Raw genomic sequence first — 21,322 nt, 5'->3', positions numbered from 1 at the left:
CCAAAGAGTCCCCCAAGTGGACCTTCAACCCTAACCCACGCTACACGCGACAAGGTGAACTCCTTCCTCTCGATACTCGACCTCGTCAATACCTTGGATGGAATGCTACCTCATGTCGGTATGTTATATGTCATTAGGTACGAGAGTCATCGAGGACCGGAGAGGAGGAACATCCATGGTGCAAGGAAGCAAGGGGAGGGAAGAGGAGCCATTCATCATGGTGCAAGGAAGAAGGAAGAAGAAGAAGAAGGAAGGAAGAAGGAAGGAAGAGGAAGAAGAGGCGAGAGGAGGAAGGCCGGCCGGTCCCAGGACCGGTCAACCGGGCCACAGGCCGGCCCACCCGGCCCCAGGGCCGGTCTGACCAGGCCCCTGACCGGCCTGGCCGGTTTCGACCGGAATCTCCGCTTGTGCCATCCGGACGCAGTCCCGGGGCTTCGGAAGCCTCGCCCGGTCACCGGCCGGCCCAGAATCCGGTTTGGACCGGATGGTCCGGTCCCAGACCCGGTCGGACCGGCCCCTGGACCGGATTTCACCGGTTTGACCCACCAACTTGTACCCGTTCGACCCGAGCTGCCTTGTATGCCTATATAAGCACCCCGGTCGTCCCCTTACCTCTTTAGACAAGATTTAGGCTTAGACATGAAGTTGAGCTTTGTCTCCCTAGGGTTTCATCCCCTTTGTATCAAGGCTACCCATGTTGGATGATTGGATTTGGTGTGTGAGATTCTAGTGTTACCCACTCTCTCTCCCACTCCTAGATTCATCTCCCTCACCAATCTCTCCGCTCGGAATTCTACCGCGAGTCTCTTCCGGGTTGATTCTATTGGCGTGGTCCATCGAGCCACGGGGTAAGTATCGATTGTATCGGGTTGGTGTGCGTGCGTGAGCTCATCGTGTTCATCGTGTTCTTCGTGTTCTTCGCGCTCTCCCTCTCTCCCTCCTTTGGATTTCGGGTCAACCGCGAGATCGGGCCACACACGGGGTCTTAGACCTCATCATACATCGTCGTCTCCTCGTGCACCAGTTACTTCTCCACCCGAGCTCCTTTACCTATGCACTTTACAATTGTGATATATATCATGCTTGATGTACTATACCTAGCTTGTTATCACCTTGTTGCTGATCATGCTAGCATAGGTTGTTGGTGCACTTAGGCAAACCCCTAGTTGATAGGCTTTGAGCTAAACTAGTAAACACATGTGTAGTTTTATTCCGCCTATTTTAGCTCTCAAGTAGATGTTTTTATACACCGCCTATTCACCCCCCTCTTGGTGACGTCCTAGTACATTCAACTAGCATTAGGAATTCTAGCAAGCTTTTGTAAGAACTTAATTACTTAAAAGATATTGCAAATATCAAAATCAAAGTCATTATTATCAATGGTAAAAGGACTATTGTCTCCCATTCTTAAAAAAAAATTCAGCACTCTTATCAGAAACAGTTTCAGTGGTTCTAGGAAATTTTGTACAAGGAGTGGGGACTTTTCATTCACCAATTATTTTACCATTAATAGTAGGAGGTTTGCTAACATCTGAGACTTCATCACTACTAGTGGTGGTAATGATACAAACTTTAGTCATACTATTATTTCTAGCAATTTCATACTCTCTTTCCCACCTAGCATGCAATTCAGCTAACATCCTAACATTATCATCAATTCTAACTTGAATGGCATTCAAAGTCTTGATTTCTTTAACATCATGAGGCATAACTTTTAGTTTAATAATTTCAACATCAAGAGCAAGGCTATTGTAACGGCCTCGGATAGTACCCCTAATAGAATTGCTTGTTCTTTTCTTTTATGCATCATCTCATCCACAAGATTTTATGAAATAAAAGTTATTTTTAAATGAAAACTATTTCGATTTCCCTCTCATATGGTTTTATATTAAACCGTCCCCTTATCCTTTCTTTACACAAATCCCTAACAATCAAAACTATATAAATAACAAAACTATTTCAAACGTTTTACAGTTTTAAAAAAATGGTTGGCTTTGTTTGCTTTTGTTTTCAAATACCAAAGCAGTTTTAAAAATAAATGAGAAAAAGAAAACCTTATCCTTCTTCCCTGGGCATGTCTCCCTCTCTCTTCCTGGCCTATCTTCCCTCGGCCCGTCTCCCTCCCTCCTCTTCTCTTTTCGGCCTGACCCGACCCAACGCAAGACGGTACGCCACCGTCCCTGTTCGTCGTTTTCCCCTTCACGAGAGAGAGCGTGAGCCCCTCTCATGTCGTTGTCAACCACGACGCCGCACCACCACCCCTCACATGCTCCCTCCCCCTCCTTTATCTTTCGGTGCCAAAACCCTAGCCCCCTCTCATCCTCCTCCCTCGCGCCGCCGCCACCCTCTTCTCATCCCCTATTTTTTTCTTCCCTGCAAACCATCGGAGCAACCTCACAGAACCGCCATGGCGCCGCCGATTCTAACCACCCCGCTTCAGGTCGAGGGCACCACGAGCTCCACCGCGTCGTCCTCGTCAACCGTCTGCAAGGAATCGTCAAGGGACGCTACGAATCATCGACGACGACCACCGTGGACCTCCTCCGCCCCTTCTGAGCACACCACCGCGGTCCTGGTGAGCTCGCACACACCCCAGACATCCTCTACCGTTTATGCGCGTCCTGGTTCCCTTTTTCACCGTGGTGCCCGAAACTTTCCCCGCAGGTCTCCGCTCCAGCAAGCATTCGTGGACCCCCTGTGCCCGACACCGCCTCCTCTTGGTCCGCACCGATGAGGCGCTCTGCACGCGCCAAGCCACGCCTCCTGGAACGCCCCTCACCGCCCGCGCTCATTCGTGCCGGCCCGCAGTGGTCACCGCCGCTCCTCACACACGTCCTCCATCGAACACCATGCCCGCGTGCGTGGATGCTTTGCCACTCTAGGGCCACGCTAGCGTCGCGGGCCCCTTCTGTCAGCCTCTTTGGCTCCAGATCCTCTCGGTGAGAAACGCCCCAGATCCAGATCTGGATCTGGCGGTTGCATCTAGCCCCCTGCCATGTTTCAACTCCTAACTGCGGTCCTTCCCTCTGACGCGTTTAAGGATAACCCCTGCACGTTTTGAAAACAAACCCGGGGTCCTTTCCCCCTTTCTGTATTTTGTTTTCGGGTCTTTTCCTAATTAAAAGAAATCCTGTTTTTCAATTTTAACTAATAAAAACTAATCTGTTAATAAATTTTAATTGGTAATTCGAAATAAAAAGTGTTATATATGAAAATTTATCAGAAAAATATGAGGATCATGAATATGCCATCTATATGCCTGTTTGCATCTCGCATCATGTCACACGTTGATAGTTATGCATGTTCACCTAACATATATGCGGAGTATTTCGGATATCCAACTAGGGTTTTCCCCGCTCCGTTTAATATTGAAGTAGAGCACCCCTGACATGTTATGTCGTGCTAATCAACACTTAACTTTTCCGGTAGAAAATGCAACTCCAACTTAATTTGCTTGTCCGAGGTTCCGACTCCGCTTAAATTGGATAAGTGCATCGCATCATATTGCCATGTCATGCATATCATCTTGATCATGGTGGCTCTTCTTTATCCGTAGTAGTAAGACTTGCATACGTTGTGTGTGTTCCAGCATTTGTGATGAGGTCTAAGACCCCGTGTGTGGCCCGATCTCGCGGATTGACTTCGAAACCAAGGGGGAAGATGGGAAAACGCGAGGAACACGAAGAACACGGCGATGAACACGAGGAACTCCGAGACTCACGCACACACACACCCCGATACACCCGATGCTTACCTCCGTGGCTCGATGGACCACGCCAATAGAATCTCCGAGGAAGAGACACGCGGTAGAATTCCCCGGGGAGAGATTGGGATTGGAGAAGAAGAGCTTGGTGAGGGAGAGAGTATCTTGTACTAGAATCTCACTCAACAAGTTCCAAATCAACAACCAAGGTGCCTTGATTACAGAGGGATGATACCCAAGGGAGACTAAGCTCAAATATAGGTTTGAGTTCAAAACAAGTCTGAAGAGCTAAAGGGGCGTCCTGGGGGTATTTATAGTCTTACAAGGCGTCATGGGCCGAAAAGGTAAGTTCGGGCCGAAAATATAACTTAAGTCGTGCAGGCCGGTCAGGAGGCCGGTCAGACCGGGCCTGTGACCGGGCGGGCCGGTCAGGGGGCCGGTCGACCGGGCCTGTGACCGGGCAGTCCGGTTTCAGACCGGGCCTGGGACCGGGCGGCGACCGGACGAGGCTCCAAGTCCCCTGGATGGCGCCCGTATGTCACGAGCGCAAATCCCGGTTGCTGACCGGCGGTCCGGTCAGAGGCCGGTCAGACCGGCTGTGGACCGGGTGGTCCGGTCAGGAGCCGGCCGACCGGGTTCTGGGCCGGCCGTCCGTCTTCTCTTCCTTGCGCTCTTCGGGCGACTTCCTGTCCAGCTCCATGTCCATCTTCATGTCCATCTTCTTGTCCAGCTGCTCCTCTCCTCCCTTTGACCATGGCGTATCCTCCTCTTGGTGACCTTGATGCTCCTTGTACCTAATGACACATAACACGTCGGCATGAGGTAGCAATCCATCCAAAGGTGTACCAAGATCAAGGGTGGTGAGGAGCGAGTTCACCTCATCATGTAGTGCTTTGACTCGGGCTCGTGTCATCGGTCCACTTGGGGGACTTGTTGGTCTTGGTGTAGCGACGTCGGTGACCGGGGCTACATCATCTCCCCCCCCTTGGGAAAGAGTCGTCCTCGACTCTTGCACCTCCTCATCTCCATGATAGGGTGACAAGTCCGAGACGTTGAACGTGTTGCTCACCAAGTACTTGGATGTTGGTATGTCGATGACGTAAGCGTTGTCATTGATGCGCTTGAGGACCTTGAAGGGGCCATCTCCTCTTGGCTTGAGCTTGGAGTTGCGCTCATGAGGGAACCTTTCCTTTCGGAGGTGGATCCAAACGAGGTCTCCTTCTTCGAATATCCTTGCCTTCTTCTTGGCGTTGAGGCGGTTGGCTTGACGAAGAACATGTTCTTGTATGGTTGCCCTTGTCTCTTCATGTAGTTTCTTGACGGCGGCGGCGCGCTTGTCGAAGTCCATGTTGATGCGCTCGTGGAGAGGAAGCGGAAGTATGTCGAGTGCCGTGTAAGGTTCGAAGCCATAGACGACCATGAAGGGGCTCCTTGATGTAGTCTTGTGCTTGGCGCGGTTGTAGGCGAACTCGGCGTGGGGAAGGCACTCCTCCCATGACCTCAAGTTTTTCTTCACGAGGACCCGTAGGAGGGTGGAGAGGCTTCGATTGACCACTTCCGTTTGGCCGTCCGTTTGCGGGTGCGATGATGATGAGAACAAGAGCTTGACTCCAAACTTCGCCATGATCGACTTCCAAAGATAACTCATGAACTTGACGTCTCGATCCGACACAATGCTTTGTGGTACTCCATGTAGGCGAACTATTTCCCTGAAAAACAATGAAGCAATGTGTGAAGCATCGTCGCTCTTATGGCAAGGTATGAAATGAGCCATCTTAGAGAATCTATCCACTACAACAAATATGGAATCATGACCATGCTTAGTGCGAGGCAAGCCTAGAACGAAATCCATGCTAATATCGGTCCATGGTGCATAAGGAATAGGCAATGGCATGTAAAGACCATAAGGGTTGGAGGTAGACTTAGCTTGTAAGCATGTTGTGCACCGACGGCAAAGGCGCTCCACATCTCGCTTCATCTTTGGCCAATAGTAGTGGGTTGAGAGCATGGCATATGTCTTGTCACGGCCAAAGTGGCCCATAAGACCTCCTCCATGAGACTCTTGCAAAAGCAATTTTCGAAGCGAAGACGCGGGAATGCAAATCTTGTTGGCTTTGAACAAATAGCCATCATGCAAATAGAAATCATCCACTCCTCGCTCAACGGAGCACTTCTCAAAAATGGGAGCAAAGAAAGAATCGGAAGGATAGAGTTCTTTGATCTCTTCAAGTCCCAAAACATGAAAATCCAAACGAGTTAGCAAAAGGGTGTTTTTGCGGGAAAGAGCATCCGCCACAACATTGTCCTTGCCCTTCTTGTATTTGATCACATATGGGAAGGACTCAATGAACTCGACCCATTTTGCATGTCGTTTGTTCAAGTTGTGTTGGCTTTTCAAATATTTCAAGGACTCGTGGTCGGAATGAATGATAAACTCTTTTGGCCAAAGATAGTGTTGCCAAACTTCAAGAACACGAACCAAAGCGTAGAGCTCCTTGTCATATATAGGATAGTTGAGGCGTGCGCCATCTAACTTCTCACTATAGTATGCCACGGGTTTGCCCTCTTGCATAAGAACACCACCAATACCAAGCCCACTTGCGTCACACTCAATCTCAAAAGTTTTTGCAAAATTTGGAAGAACAAGAAGTGGAGCTTCGGTAAGGCGTTTCTTCAACTCATCAAAAGCATTTTGTTGGGCCTTGTCCCAAACAAACGGAACATTCTTCTTGGTAAGCTCATTCAAAGGGCAAGCAATGGTGCTAAAGTCTTTGACAAAGCGGCGGTAAAACCCGGCAAGTCCATGGAAGCTTCGGACTTGGCCAACATTTGTAGGGGTAGGCCAATTATGGATGGCCTCCACCTTGGAAGAATCAACTTCAATCCCATTAGCGGAAACCACAAAACCAAGAAAAACCAATTTGTTTTGAGCAAATGTGCACTTGGGGAGGTTAGCATAAAGCTTTTCATGGCGCAAGATGCACAAGACTTCTCTCACATGTTGCACATGGTCCTCGAGGTTTTTGCTATAAATAAGAATATCATCGAAGTAAACAACCACGCTCTTGCCAATGAGAGGACGCAAGATGTGATTCATGAGGCGCATGAAAGTAGATGGTGCATTGGAAAGACCGAAAGGCATAACGAGCCATTCATAGAGACCAAGTTTGGTCTTGAATGCCGTTTTCCATTCATCACCAATAGCCATGCGGATTTGATGGTAACCACTACGCAAATCGACTTTAGAGAAAATCGTGGCACCACTAAGTTCATCTAGCATGTCATCTAAACGCGGAATGGGATGGCGGTAACGGACGGTAATGGCATTGATGGGGCGACAATCCATACACATCCGTTGCGTCTCATCCGGTTTAGGCACAAGGATCACGGGAACCGCACAAGGGCTAAGGCTTTCACGGACATACCCTTTGGCGAGGAGATCTTGAATTTGACGGTTGATCTCCTTGGTCTCTTCGGGGTTGGTGCGGTAGGCGGCACGGTTTGGGAGCGGAGCGCCGGGTATGAGGTCGATGCGGTGTTCTATGCCGCGGAGTGGTGGTAGTCCATGAGGGAGCTCGTCGGGGAAGACGTCTTGAAATTCCTGCAAAAGAGACAACAAAGACGGAGGAATGTTGATTAAGTCGTTAGTCTCCGACGCGGGTCCCTTGCATATGAGCACATAGTGCAATATGGTGGATGGGTTTTCTTGGAGCTCTCTCCACTCACTCTTGGTGGCTAGAAGGACACTCTTGGACTCACTCATATATGGCTTGTGGCGCTCACTCTCTTTGTGGTGGGTCGCTCCCTCTCCTCTCATCTCACTATGGTGGGTGTGGAGTTGTGCCCTCGCTAAAGCCTTCGCATTGTCCGCGATGATTTGGCTAGGAGTCATCGGGCGCAACTCGAACTTCTTGTCGTTGACCTTGAAGGTGTATGTGTTGGAGAGTCCATCATGTATAGCCTTCTTGTCATATTGCCAAGGGCGGCCAAGCAACATGTGGCACACCGTCATGGGTGCCACGTCACACTCGATGGTGTCCTCATAAGGGCCGATCTTGAAGTTGACGGTGACGGTATGTTGTATCTTGACGTTGCCCTTGTCACTCAACCATTGGATATGGTAGGGGTGAGGATGCTTGCGGAGAGTAAGGTGGAGCTTCTCACACAACTCGGTGCTTGCAAGGTTATGGCAACTTCCACCATCTATGATGACCTTGATCGACTTGCCACCAATTCCGGCACGGGTTTGGAAGATGTTGCACCGTTGGTCTTCCATAGCATGAGGTTGTGTGGTTAGCACCCTTGTGACCACAAGTGAGGGACTTGGGTCATGCTCACATAAGAGAGGATCTTCTCCACTATCTTGTTCATAAGCTTCTTCACTTGCCACGGCGGCTTGCACAAGGGCTTCATATTCATCCTCATCAAGAGTCTCGATGTCACCATTCTCCATAGTGATCATGACCTTGGTGTTCTTGCACTCAAACGATTTGTGACCTTGGGTGCCACACTTGAAGCAAGTGACACTAGAGGGTCCCGTGGATGCCTTAGAGGAGGCGGTGGAGGAGACCGTTTGCTTCATGCGACTTTGGATAGTCGGTTTCTTGGAAGGTGTAGAGGATGCGTCGGCCTTGGCACTTGTAGCATAAGGAGTTGATGTAGTAGGAGGAGTCGATGTAGCGAGCTTGGAGGAGAAATAGGACTTGGCCTTGGAGTACTTGATGTCCTCAATCACTTGGCGCTCGGCCTTCGATGCTTGGTGGACTAGCTCAACCATGTTGGAGTAAGGTTGGAACTCGACAATCCTCTTGATGGGATAAGTAAGGCCATTGAAGAAGCGAGCAATGGTTTGCTCCTCGGATTCTTGGATGTTGGCTCGCATCATAGTGAGCTCCATCTCCTTGTAGAACTCCTCAACGGTTTGGGTGCCTTGCTTCAACTTTTGGAGCTTGTTGAAGAGGTCTTTCATGTAGTGCTTTGGGACAAAGCGAGCATGCATCTCCTTCTTCATATCTTCCCAAGTGTCAATTGGAGGTTCACCCTTTTCTTCGCGAAGAGTGAGGACTTGCTCCCACCAAGTGTTGGCGTAGTCTTCAAACTCGAGTGATGCCATAGCCACTTTCTTGGCACCGGAGTAGTTGTGGATGCGGAAGATCTTGTCCACCTTGAGTGCCCATGAGAGGTAAGCTTCAAGCGTCGTCTTCACCTTTGAACTTGGGCATGTTGAACTTGAGCTTGCCATACATGTTCTCTTCATCCTCCAAGTTTCTTCTACGAGGAGGGGCACCGTCAACTCGTGCGGCTAGAGGTGGAATAGGAGGTCTTCTATGGCCAACCATAGCATTGGGTTGGCGTTGGAGTTGAACACTTGCTTCACTTGGTTCACGGTGAGGATGTGGTTGAAGATCTTGTCGCGGTTGAGGACGATGCTCAATGTTGGGTCTCTCATCTTGATCATGGTGTAGTTCTCCTCGTCCACGTTGATCATGGTGAGGGTGGCGACGAAGATCTCGCCGAGGTGGATCTTGAGGATCTTGGTCTTGGGGATGGCCATCACGCCCATGGTGGGCATGGCGATCCGCTTGGTGACGATCTTGGTGAAGGCCTTGAGCTTGTGGAGGACGCTCATGTGGACGAGCATGGCGATGTATTTCTCCACGCCTAGAGTTGGAGTGAGAGTCTTCATGACGAGCATGTTGGCGATGAGGTCGATGATGGTCTTCACGCCTTGAGGAAGAGCTTGGGGATGAAATGCCACCATGAGAGTAATGGTCTTCATGCCTTGAGGAAGAGCTTGATGAAGAGGAAGTAGAACGGTGTCGACGATGGCGACCCAAGTTGGTGATGGCGCGCTCGAGGCTATCCATGCGCCGCTCCATGTTGGCATCATTGGCCGCCATTTGGCCATTCAAGTTATCCGTAGCTTCACGAAGAAGGGCCAAGTCTTGGTTGACGGTGGAGAAGTTGTGAGCCACCTCATTGTATTGCTCATCGATGCGCGTCTCGAAGAGAGAGAGTTGCTCCTTGAACTCTTGTCGTTGCGTCCATAGGTTGTGTTGAGTAGCCAACCTCTCGGTGTTGCGGAGGATCTCTTCATCCCTATTGGTATCTCCGTTCCTATCCATGATGGAAAGACAAGAACTATGTTGTGTATGTTAGTGGAAGGAGACTACCTCGCACTCTTACCACGGTAAGATAGTATTGAGGCAATCCACCAAACCGAAAGCAAGATCAAGTGTATCGGGAACACACGCAAAACCACACGCAAAAGCTAGCAAATATGGTGTTAGGCGAGTGTTGTGGAAAGCCAAAAGACAAATCCAAGATCAAGTATGTTGTTAAAAGTGGGTGAGGTCCAAAAATCCAAATGTCAATGTGAAGATCACTATAAACACGGAAAAAGATGTGGAACACACACACGAGATAAATGGGGTTAGTGCAACCAAAAGTGAGCGGAAAAGTGTATGTATAAGTGCTCGGTGTCACACTAACACAAGGAGAGCCAAAGCTTTGGTTGCAAAGGAAGAGACAACAAGATTCACACGTGGCCTCTCTTCTCCTATCTCTCTTTGCTTAAAAGCTTTTTCTCTTTTGTATATGGCGGCACTTGCACTCGTTTGTATCTTTGGTGGCACGTGGACACTTTTGTGTATATGGGCGTATGGATGTATGGATGTATGGATGTATGGTGCTACTCGCACTCTTTTTGTGTTTTTGGGGCTTTTTGACGCACTATGTTAGCGTTAGCCTCGCTTTTGCTATCTTGCCACACGAGTGTTTGCTTGGGTGCCTTACTCAACGCGACACACACACCTCACAATGCGGGGCCACGTGCAATGTCTCGCAACACTAAACAAGCAATGCTCGATGGGATAGATCGCAAAAGGAAGAGGGGTTACAAGGTGACCTGCAAGTTATACCTGCGATGGTGGTGGTGGTGGTGGTGGTGGTGGTGGAGATCGCCGGATGTCGAGGTCGAAGGGGGCGTTGCGTCGCCCGGTCGGAGGCCCGGTTGGACCGGGTTCTGGACCGGCTTGCCCGGTTTGCCGCCCGGTTGACCGGGTGTTGGGCCGGCTCGGCCGGTCGTGGGCCCGGTTGACCGGCTGCTCAACCGGATTTCGCGGGATGAACTTTCTCTCTCCTGTTCTTCACGAAAACCAAGCCAAATCGACCAAATCGAGGGGAAACGATGGAATTGGAGGCTAAAAGTTGGGGAAATAGTAGATCAAGCACAACAACACCAGATCCACGGACCAAAACCACTCAAAACGCAACCAAATCACAGATCGGTCAAGAGGCAATTTAGGGCTATTTTTGGGGATTTTTTGGAAAATTTTCTAGGAACGAAATCGGGTGGGTGGGAGGTCAAATCCGCGGTAACCAAGAGCTGCTGATACCATATGATGAGGTCTAAGACCCCGTGTGTGGCCCGATCTCGCGGATTGACTTCGAAACCAAGGGGGAAGATGGGAAAACGCGAGGAACACGAAGAACACGGCGATGAACACGAGGAACTCCGAGACTCACGCACACACACACCCCGATACACCCGATGCTTACCTCCGTGGCTCGATGGACCACGCCAATAGAATCTCCGAGGAAGAGACACGCGGTAGAATTCCCCGGGGAGAGATTGGGATTGGAGAAGAAGAGCTTGGTGAGGGAGAGAGAGTATCTTGTACTAGAATCTCACTCAACAAGTTCCAAATCAACAACCAAGGTGCCTTGATTACAGAGGGATGATACCCAAGGGAGACTAAGCTCAAATATAGGTTTGAGTTCAAAACAAGTCTGAAGAGCTAAAGGGGCGTCCTGGGGGTATTTATAGTCTTACAAGGCGTCATGGGCCGAAAAGGTAAGTTCGGGCCGAAAATATAACTTAAGTCGTGCAGGCCGGTCAGGAGGCCGGTCAGACCGGGCCTGTGACCGGGCGGGCCGGTCAGGGGGCCGGTCGACCGGGCCTGTGACCGGGCGGTCCGGTTTCAGACCGGGCCTGGGACCGGGCGGCGACCGGACGAGGCTCCAAGTCCCCTGGATGGCGCCCGGATGTCACGAGCGCAAATCCCGGTTGCTGACCGGGCGGTCCGGTCAGGAGGCCGGTCAGACCGGGCTGTGGACCGGGTGGTCCGGTCAGGGAGCCGGTCGACCGGGTTCTGGGCCGGCCGTCCGTCTTCTCTTCCTTGCGCTCTTCGGGCGACTTCCTGTCCAGCTCCATGTCCATCTTCATGTCCATCTTCTTGTCCAGCTGCTCCTCTCCTCCCTTTGACCATGGCGTATCCTCCTCTTGGTGACCTTGATGCTCCTTGTACCTAATGACACATAACACGTCGGCATGAGGTAGCAATCCATCCAAAGGTGTACCAAGATCAAGGGTGGTGAGGAGCGAGTTCACCTCATCATGTAGTGCTTTGACTCGGGCTCGTGTCATCGGTCCACTTGGGGGACTTGTTGGTCTTGGTGTAGCGACGTCGGTGACCGGGGCTACATCAATTTGCTTCTTCCCGGATAGGATCACGGAGTGGTGATGTGAGATACGACGAGTTCTCCGACATGTTCTTCTGCAGCTTTCCAAAGGCGAGCCCTCCCTCTTCACCTATTTTATATTTTGCTCTCTGATGAGGTCTAAGACCCCGTGTGTGGCCCGATCTCGCGGATTGACTTCGAAACCAAGGGGGAAGATGGGAAAAACGCGAGGAACACGAAGAACACGGCGATGAACACGAGGAACTCCGAGACTCACGCACACACACAACCCGATACACCCGATGCTTACCTCCGTGGCTCGATGGACCACGCCAATAGAATCTCCGAGGAAGAGACACGCGGTAGAATTCCCCGGGGAGAGATTGGGATTGGAGAAGAAGAGCTTGGTGAGGGAGAGAGAGTATCTTGTACTAGAATCTCACTCAACAAGTTCCAAATCAACAACCAAGGTGCCTTGATTACAGAGGGATGATACCCAAGGGAGACTAAGCTCAAAGTTAGGTTTGAGTTCAAAACAAGTCTAAAGAGCTAAAGGGGCGTCCTGGGGGTATTTATAGTCTTACAAGGCGTCACAGGCCGAAAAGGTAAGTTCGGGCCGAAAAGATAACTTAAGTCGTGCAGGCCGGTCAGGAGGCCGGTCAGACCGGGCCTGTGACCGGGCGGGCCGGTCAGGGGGCCGGTCAACCGGGCCTGTGACCGGGCCGGCCGGTTTCAGACCGGGCCTGTGACCGGGCGGCGACCGGACGAGGCTCCAAGTCCCCTGGATGGCGCCCGGATGTCACGAGCGCGAATCTCGGTTGCTGACCGGGCGGCCCGGTCAGGAGGCCGGTCAGACCGGGCTGTGGACCGGGTGATCCGGTCAGGGAGCCGGTCGACCGGGTTCTGGACCGGCCGTCCGTCTTCTCTTCCTTGCGCTCTTCGGGCGACTTCCTGTCCAGCTCCATGTCCATCTTCGTGTCCATCTTCTTGTCCAGCTGCTCCTCTCGTCCCTTTGACCATGGCGTATCCTCCTCTTGGTGACCTTGATGCTCCTTATACCTAATGACACATAACACGTCGGCATGAGGTAGCAATCCATCCAAAGGTGTACCAAGATCAAGGGTGGTGAGGAGCGAGTTCACCTCATCATGGAGAGCCTTGACTCGGGCTCGTGTCATCGGTCCACTTGGGGGACTTGTTGGTCTTGGTGTGGAGGTGACCGAAGGCCACCCCGCATCATCTCCCCCCCCTTGGGAAAGAGTCGTCCTCGACTCTTGTTCCTCTCCATCTTCATGATATGGCGACAAGTCCGCAACGTTGAAGGTGTTGCTCACCAAGTACTTGGAGGTGGGAATGTCGATGACGTAAGCGTTGTTGTTGATGCGTTTGAGAACCTTGAAGGGGCCATCTCCTCTTGGCTTGAGCTTGGAGTTGCGCTCGCGAGGGAACCGTTCCTTCCGGAGGTGGATCCAAACGAGGTCTCCTTCTTGAAAAATCCTTTCCTTCTTCTTGGCGTTGAGGCGGGTAGCTTGACGAAGCACATGTTCTTGTATGGTTGCCCTTGTCTCTTCATGTAGTTTCTTCACGTCGGCGGCGCGCTTGGCGAAGTCCATGTTCGTCCGCTCATGAAGGGGAAGTGGTAGTATGTCGAGTGGCGTGAGCGGCTCGAACCCGTAGACGACCATGAATGGGCTCCTTGATGTAGTCGAGTGCTTGGCGCGGTTGTAGGCGAACTCCGCGTGTGGGATGCATTCCTCCCATGACTTCAAGTTTTTCTTCACGAGGATGCGTAGGAGGGTGGAGAGGCTTCGATTGACCACTTCCGTTTGGCCGTCCGTTTGCGGGTGCGATGATGATGAGAATAAGAGCTTCACTCCAAACTTTGCCATGAGCGTCTTCCAAAGATAACTCATGAACTTGACGTCTCGATCCGACACAATGCTTTGTGGTACTCCATGTAGGCGAACGATTTCCCTGAAAAACAATGAAGCAATGTGTGAAGCATCGTCGCTCTTATGGCAAGGTATGAAATGAGCCATCTTAGAGAATCTATCCACTACCACAAATATAGAGTCATGACCATGCTTAGTGCGAGGCAAGCCTAAAACGAAATCCATGCTAATATCGGTCCATGGTGCATATGGAATAGGCAATGGGGTATAAAGACCATAGGGGTTGGAGGTAGACTTAGCTTGTAAGCATGTGGTGCACCGGCGGCAAAGGCGTTCGACGTCGCGGTACATTCTTGGCCAATAGTAGTGGGTTGAGAGCATGGCATATGTCTTCTCTCGACCAAAGTGACCCATAAGACCTCCTCCATGTGACTCTTGCAAAAGCAATTTTCGAAGCGAAGACTCGGGAATGCAAATCTTGTTAGCTTTGAACAAATAGCCATCATGCAAATAGAAATCATCCACTCCTCGCTCAACGGAGCACTTCTCAAAAATGGGAGCAAAGAAAGAATCGGAAGGATAGAGTTCTTTGATCTCTTCAAGTCCCAAAACATGAAAATCCAAACGAGTTAGCAAAAGGGTGTTTTTGCGGGAAAGAGCATCCGCCACAACATTGTCCTTGCCCTTCTTGTATTTGATCACATATGGGAAGGACTCAATGAACTCGACCCATTTTGCATGTCGTTTGTTCAAGTTGTGTTGGCTTTTCAAATATTTCAAGGACTCATGGTCGGAATGAATGATAAACTCTTTTGGCCAAAGATAGTGTTGCCAAACTTCAAGAACACGAACCAAAGCGTAGAGCTCCTTGTCATATATAGGATAGTTGAGGCGTGCGCCATCTAACTTCTCACTATAGTATGCCACGGGTTTGCCCTCTTGCATAAGCACACCACCAATACCAAACCCACTTGCGTCACACTCAACCTCAAAAGTTTTTGCAAAATTTGGAAGAACAAGAAGTGGAGCTTCGGTAAGGCGTTTCTTCAACTCATCAAAAGCATTTTGTTGGGCCTTGCCCCAAACAAACGGAACATTCTTCTTGGTAAGCTCATTCAAAGGGCAAGCAATGGTGCTAAAGTCTTTGACAAAGCGGCGGTAAAACCCGGCAAGTCCATGGAAGCTTCGGACTTGGCCAACATTTGTAGGGGTAGGCCAATTATGGATGGCCTCCACCTTGGAAGAATCAACTTCAATCCCATTAGCGGAAACCACGAAACCAAGAAAAACCAACTTGTTTTGAGCAAATGTGCATTTAGGGAGGTTAGCATAAAGCTTTTCATTTCGCAAGATGCACAAGACCTCTCTCACATGTTGCACATGGTCCTCGAGGTTTTTGCTATAAATAAGAATATCATCGAAGTAGACAACCACGCTCTTGCCAATGAGAGGACGCAAGATGTGATTCATGAGGCGCATGAAAGTTGATGGAGCATTGGAAAGACCGAAAGGCATAACGAGCCATTCATAGAGACCAAGTTTGGTCTTGAATGCCGTTTTCCATTCATCACCAATAGCCATGCGGATTTGATGGTAACCACTACGCAAATCGACTTTGGAGAAAATCGTGGCACCACTAAGTTCATCAAGCATATCATCTAAACGCGGAATGGGATGGCGGTAACGGACGGTAATGGCATTGATGGGGCGACAATCCATACACATCCGTTGCGTCTCATCCGGTTTAGGCACAAGGATCACGGGAACCGCACAAGGGCTAAGGCTTTCTCGGACGTACCCTTTGGCGAGGAGATCTTGAATTTGGCGGTTGATCTCCTTGGTCTCTTCGGGGTTGGTGCGGTAGGCGGCACGGTTTGGGAGTGGAGCGCCGGGTATGAGGTCGATGCGGTGTTCTATGCCGCGGAGTGGTGGTAGTCCATGAGGGAGCTCGTCGGGGAAGACGTCTTGAAATTCCTGCAAAAAAGACAACAAAGACGGAGGAATGTTGGTTAAGTCGTTAGTCTCCGACGAGGGTCCCTTGCATATGAGCACATAGTGCAATATGGTGGATGGGTTCTCTTGGAGCTCTCTCCACTCACTCTTGGTGGCTAGAAGGACACTCGTGGGCTCACTCATGTATGGCTTGTGGCGCTCACTCTCTTTATGGTGGGTCGCTCCCTCTCCTCTCATCTCACTATGGTGGGTGCGGAGTTGTGCCCTCGCTAAAGCCTTCGCATTATCCGCGATGATTTGGCTAGGAGTCATCGGGCGCAACTCGAACTTCTTGTCATTGACCTTGAAGGTGTATGTGTTGGAGAGTCCATCATGTATAGCCTTCTTGTCATATTGCCAAGGGCGGCCAAGCAACATGTGGCACACCGTCATGGGTACCACGTCACACTCGATGGTGTCCTCATAAGGGCCGATCTTGAAGTTGACGGTGACGGTATGTTGTATCTTGACGTTGCCCTTGTCACTCAACCATTGGATATGGTAGGGGTGAGGATGCTTGCGGAGAGTGAGGTGGAGCTTCTCACATAACTCGGTGCTCGCAAGGTTATGGCAACTTCCACCATCGATGATGACCTTGATAGACTTGCCACCAATTCCGGCACGGGTTTGGAAGATGTTGCACCGTTGTTCTTCCATATCATGAGGTTGTGTGGTTAGCACCCTTGTGACCACAAGTGAGGGACTTGGGTCATGCTCACATAAGAGAGGATCTTCTCCACTTTCTTGCTCATAAGCTTCTTCACTTTCCACGGCGGCTTGCACAAGGGCTTCATATTCATCTTCATCAAGAGTCTCGATGTCACCATTCTCCATAGTGATCATGACCTTGGTGTTCTTGCACTCAAACGATTTGTGACCTTGGGTGCCACACTTGAAGCAAGTGACACTAGAGGGTCCCGTGGATGCCTTAGAGGAGGCGGTGGAGGAGACCGTTTGCTTCATGCGACTTTGGATAGTCGGCTTCTTGGAAGGTGTAGAGGATGCGTCGGCCTTGGCACTTGTAGCATAAGGAGTTGATGTAGTAGGAGGAGTCGATGTAGCGAGCTTGGAGGAGAAATAGGACTTGGCCTTGGAGTACTTGATGTCCTCAATCACTTGGCGCTCGGCCTTCGATGCTTGGTGGACTAACTCAACCATGTTGGAGTAGGGTTGGAACTCGACAATCCTCTTGATAGGATAAGTAAGGCCATTGAAGAAGCGAGCAATGGTTTGCTCCTCGGATTCTTGGATGTTGGCTCGCATCATAGTGAGCTCCATCTCCTTGTAGAACTCCTCAACGGTCTTGGTGCCTTGCTTCAACTTTTGGAGCTTGTTGAAGAGGTCTTTCATGTAGTGCTTTGGGACAAAGCGAGCATGCATCTCCTTCTTCATATCTTCCCAAGTGTCAATAGAAGGTTCACCCTTTTCTTCTCGAAGAGTGAGGACTTGCTCCCACCAAGTGTTGGCGTAGTCCTCAAACTCGAGTGATGCCATAGCCACTTTCTTGGCACCGGAGTAGTTGTGGATGCGGAAGATCTTGTCCACCTTGAGTGCCCATGAGAGGTATGCTTCGGCGTCGTCTTCACCTTTGAACTTGGGCATGTTGAACTTGAGCTTGCCATACATGTTCTCTTCATCCTCCAAGTTTCTTCTACGAGGAGGGGCGCCGTCAACTCTTGCGGCGAGAGGTGGAATAGGAGGTCTTCTACGGCCAACCATAGCATTGGGTTGGCGTTGGAGTTGAACACTTGCTTCACTTGGTTCACGGTGAGGATGTGGTTGAAGATCTTGTCGCGGTTGAGGACGATGCTCAATGTTGGGTCTCTCATCTTGATCATGGTGTAGCTCTCCTCGGCCACGTTGGTCATGGTGAGGGTGGCGACGAAGATCTCGCCGAGGTGGATCTTGAGGATCTTGATCTTGGGGATGGCCATCACGCCCATGGTGAGCATGGCGATCCGCTTGGTGGCGATCTTGTTGAAGGTCTTGAGCTTGTGGAGGACGCTCATGTGGACGAGCATGGCGATGTATTTCTCCACGCCTAGAGTTGGAGCGGGAGTCTTCATGACGAGCATGTGAGCGATGAGGTCGATGATGGTCTTCACGCCTTGAAGAAGAGCTTGGGGACGAAAGGCCACCATGAGAGTAATGGTCTTCATGCCTTGAGGAAGAGCTTGATGAAGAGGAAGTAGAGCGGTGTCGACGATGGCGACCCAAGTTGGTGATGGCGCGCTCGAGGCTATCCATGCGCCGCTCCATGTTGGCATCATTGGCCGCTATTTGGCCATTCAAGTTGTCCGTAGCTTCACGAAGAAGGGCCAAGTCATGGTTCACGGTGGAGAAGTTGTGAGCCACTTCATCGTATTGCTCATCGATGCGCGTCTCGAAGAGGGAGAGTTGCTCCTTGAACTCTTGTCGTTGCGTCCATAGGTTGTGTTGAGTAGCCAACCTTTCGGTGTTGCGAAGGATCTCTTCATCCCTATTGGTATCTCCGTTCCTATCCATGATGGAAAGACAAGAACTATGTTGTGTATGTTAGTGGAAGGAGACTACCTCGCACTCTTACCAAGGTAAGATAGTATTGAGGCAATCCACCAAACCGAAAGCAAGATCAAGTGTATCGGGAACACACGCAAAACCACACGCAAAAGCTAGCAAATATGGTGTTAGGCGAGTGTTGTGGAAAGCCAAAAGACAAATCCAAGATCGAGTATGTTGTCAAAAGTGGGTGAGGTCCAAAAATCCAAATGTCAATGTGAAGATCACTATAAACACGGAAAAAGTTGTGGAACACACACACGAGATAAGCGGGGTTAGTGCAACCAAAAGTGAGCGGAAAAGTGTATGTATAAGTGCTCGGTGTCACACTAACACAAGGAGAGCCAAAGCTTTGGTTGCAAAGGAAGAGACAACAAGATTCACACGCGGCCTCTCTTCTCCTATCTCTCTTTGCTTACAAGCTTTTTCTCTTTTGTATATGGCGGCACTTGCACTCGTTTGTATCTTTGGTGGCACGTGGACACTTTGTATGTATGGGCGTATGGATGTATGGATGTATGGATGTATGGTGCTACTCGCACTCTTTTTGTGTTTTTGGGTTTTTGACGCACTATGTTAGCATTAGCCTCGCTTTTGCTATCTTGCCACACGAGTGTTTGCTTGGGTGCCTTACTCAACGCGACACACACACCTCACAATGCGGGGCCACGTGCAATGTCTCGCAACACTAGACAAGCAATGCTCGATGGGATAGATCGCAAAAGGAAGAGGGGTTACAAGGTGACCTGCAAGTTATACCTGCGATGATGGTGGTGGTGGTGGTGGTGGTGGTGTAGATCGCCGGAAGACGAGGTCGAAGGAGGACGCGAGGAGGCGTCCGGTCTGGGGTCCGGTTGGACCGGCTCCTGGACCGGCCTGTCCGGTTGCCGCCCGGTCGACCGGGTTTTGTGCTGGCCCGTCCGGTCTGTGGCCCGGTTGACCGGGGCCGAAACCGGGTTTCGCGGGATGAAGCTTTCTCTCTCCTGTTCTTCACGAAAACCAAGCCAAATCGACCAAATCGAAGGGAAACGATGGAATTGGAGGCTAAAAGTTGGGGAAATAGTAGATCAAGCACAACAACACCAGATCCACGGACCAAAACCACTCAAAACGCAACCAAATCACAGATCGGTCAAGAGGCAATTTAGGGCTATTTTTGGGGATTTTTTGGAAAATTTTCTAGGGACGAAATCGGGTGGGTGGGAGGTCAAATCCGCGGTAACCAAGAGCTGCTGATACCATATGATGAGGTCTAAGACCCCGTGTGTGGCCCGATCTCGCGGATTGACTTCGAAACCAAGGGGGAAGATGGGAAAAACGCGAGGAACACGAAGAACACGGCGATGAACACGAGGAACTCCGAGACTCACGCACACACACAACCCGATACACCCGATGCTTACCTCCGTGGCTCGATGGACCACGCCAATAGAATCTCCGAGGAAGAGACACGCGGTAGAATTCCCCGGGGAGAGATTGGGATTGGAGAAGAAGAGCTTGGTGAGGGAGAGAGAGTATCTTGTACTAGAATCTCACTCAACAAGTTCCAAATCAACAACCAAGGTGCCTTGATTACAGAAGGATGATACCCAAGGGAGACTAAGCTCAAAGTTAGGTTTGAGTTCAAAACAAGTCTAAAGAGCTAAAGGGGCGTCCTGGGGGTATTTATAGTCTTACAAGGCGTCACAGGCCGAAAAGGTAAGTTCGGGCCGAAAAGATAACTTAAGTCGTGCAGGCCGGTCAGGAGGCCGGTCAGACCGGGCCTGTGACCGGGCGGGCCGGTCAGGGGGCCGGTCAACCGGGCCTGTGACCGGGCCGGCCGGTTTCAGACCGGGCCTGTGACCGGGCGGCGACCGGACGAGGCTCCAAGTCCCCTGGATGGCGCCCGGATGTCACGAGCGCGAATCTCGGTTGCTGACCGGGCGGCCCGGTCAGGAGGCCGGTCAGACCGGGCTGTGGACCGGGTGATCCGGTCAGGGAGCCGGTCGACCGGGTTCTGGACCGGCCGTCCGTCTTCTCTTCCTTGCGCTCTTCGGGCGACTTCCTGTCCAGCTCCATGTCCATCTTCGTGTCCATCTTCTTGTCCAGCTGCTCCTCTCCTCCCTTTGACCATGGCGTATCCTCCTCTTGGTGACCTTGATGCTCCTTATACCTAATGACACATAACACGTCGGCATGAGGTAGCAATCCATCCAAAGGTGTACCAAGATCAAGGGTGGTGAGGAGCGAGTTCACCTCATCATGGAGAGCCTTGACTCGGGCTCGTGTCATCGGTCCACTTGGGGGACTTGTTGGTCTTGGTGTGGAGGTGACCGAAGGCCACCCCGCATCACTCTCCCTCTCACTGCTATCCTTATGTTGCGATTCTTTATCGAGTCACGTGTCCTATTCCACTTTTTACCATAATAATCCTATATGTATCATTCCTTACCCATAGTCGTTGATTGATGTTTGAGCCTTGCGAGTCGTAGGCGTGTTTAGGATCTGTTGTTTATCTCGATCTGTTATCGGGATATGGTGGATTGTTGGGAGGTTATCACATGCTATATCAGTTGTTGGAGATACACATGCTTTACTTATTTGTTAATAACTAAAATTGTAAGCAGAGGCATCTGTGAGCCCCTTTGCGAAAGCATCGGAACTTTGACTCGCTAATGTCCCCTAGGACTCGAGTTCTTGTTATCTGTTTCGAGATTAAGCGCTCTACCCGTACGTGGGGACGATTATCGGGACC

The 21,322-nt window shown here is 50.7% G+C and overlaps 1 protein-coding gene across 1 annotated transcript; it reads right to left on the bottom strand.

Moving 5' to 3' along the window:
- Window positions 1-2,603: 2,603 nt before the first annotated feature.
- On the bottom strand, window positions 2,604-17,013 carry LOC139832835 (uncharacterized). The gene is made up of 11 exons (XM_071822795.1): window positions 16,828-17,013; window positions 16,393-16,764; window positions 15,786-16,032; window positions 14,705-15,338; window positions 13,799-14,566; window positions 13,501-13,645; window positions 7,632-8,279; window positions 7,125-7,310; window positions 5,496-7,064; window positions 4,773-5,150; window positions 2,604-3,026 (listed from the first exon to the last, which is right to left on the bottom strand). Exons 1-11 carry the CDS (start codon window positions 17,011-17,013, stop codon window positions 2,604-2,606), a joined length of 5,556 nt encoding a protein of 1,851 aa, XP_071678896.1.
- Window positions 17,014-21,322: the final 4,309 nt, after the last annotated feature.

This window comes from Lolium perenne, chromosome 1 (assembly GCF_019359855.2).
Source record: "Lolium perenne isolate Kyuss_39 chromosome 1, Kyuss_2.0, whole genome shotgun sequence".
NCBI lineage: Eukaryota > Viridiplantae > Streptophyta > Magnoliopsida > Poales > Poaceae > Lolium > Lolium perenne.
This window is presented reverse-complemented; position numbering and strand designations above follow the sequence as displayed.

Excerpts from the sequence above, each read along its gene's own strand:
- LOC139832835 (XM_071822795.1), bottom strand. The coding sequence starts at position 17,013 with ATGAAGCAAACGGTCTCCTCCACCGCCTCCTCTAAGGCATCCACGGGA. Across the intron at positions 14,567-14,704 it reads GCGGATGCTCTTTCCCGCAA|GCATGATGGCTATTTGTTCA; the intron begins AAACACCCTTTT and ends TGATTTCTATTT. Across the intron at positions 8,280-13,500 it reads TTCCCACCTCCAAGTACTTG|CAAACGGTCTCCTCCACCGC; the intron begins GTGAGCAACACC and ends AGTCGCATGAAG.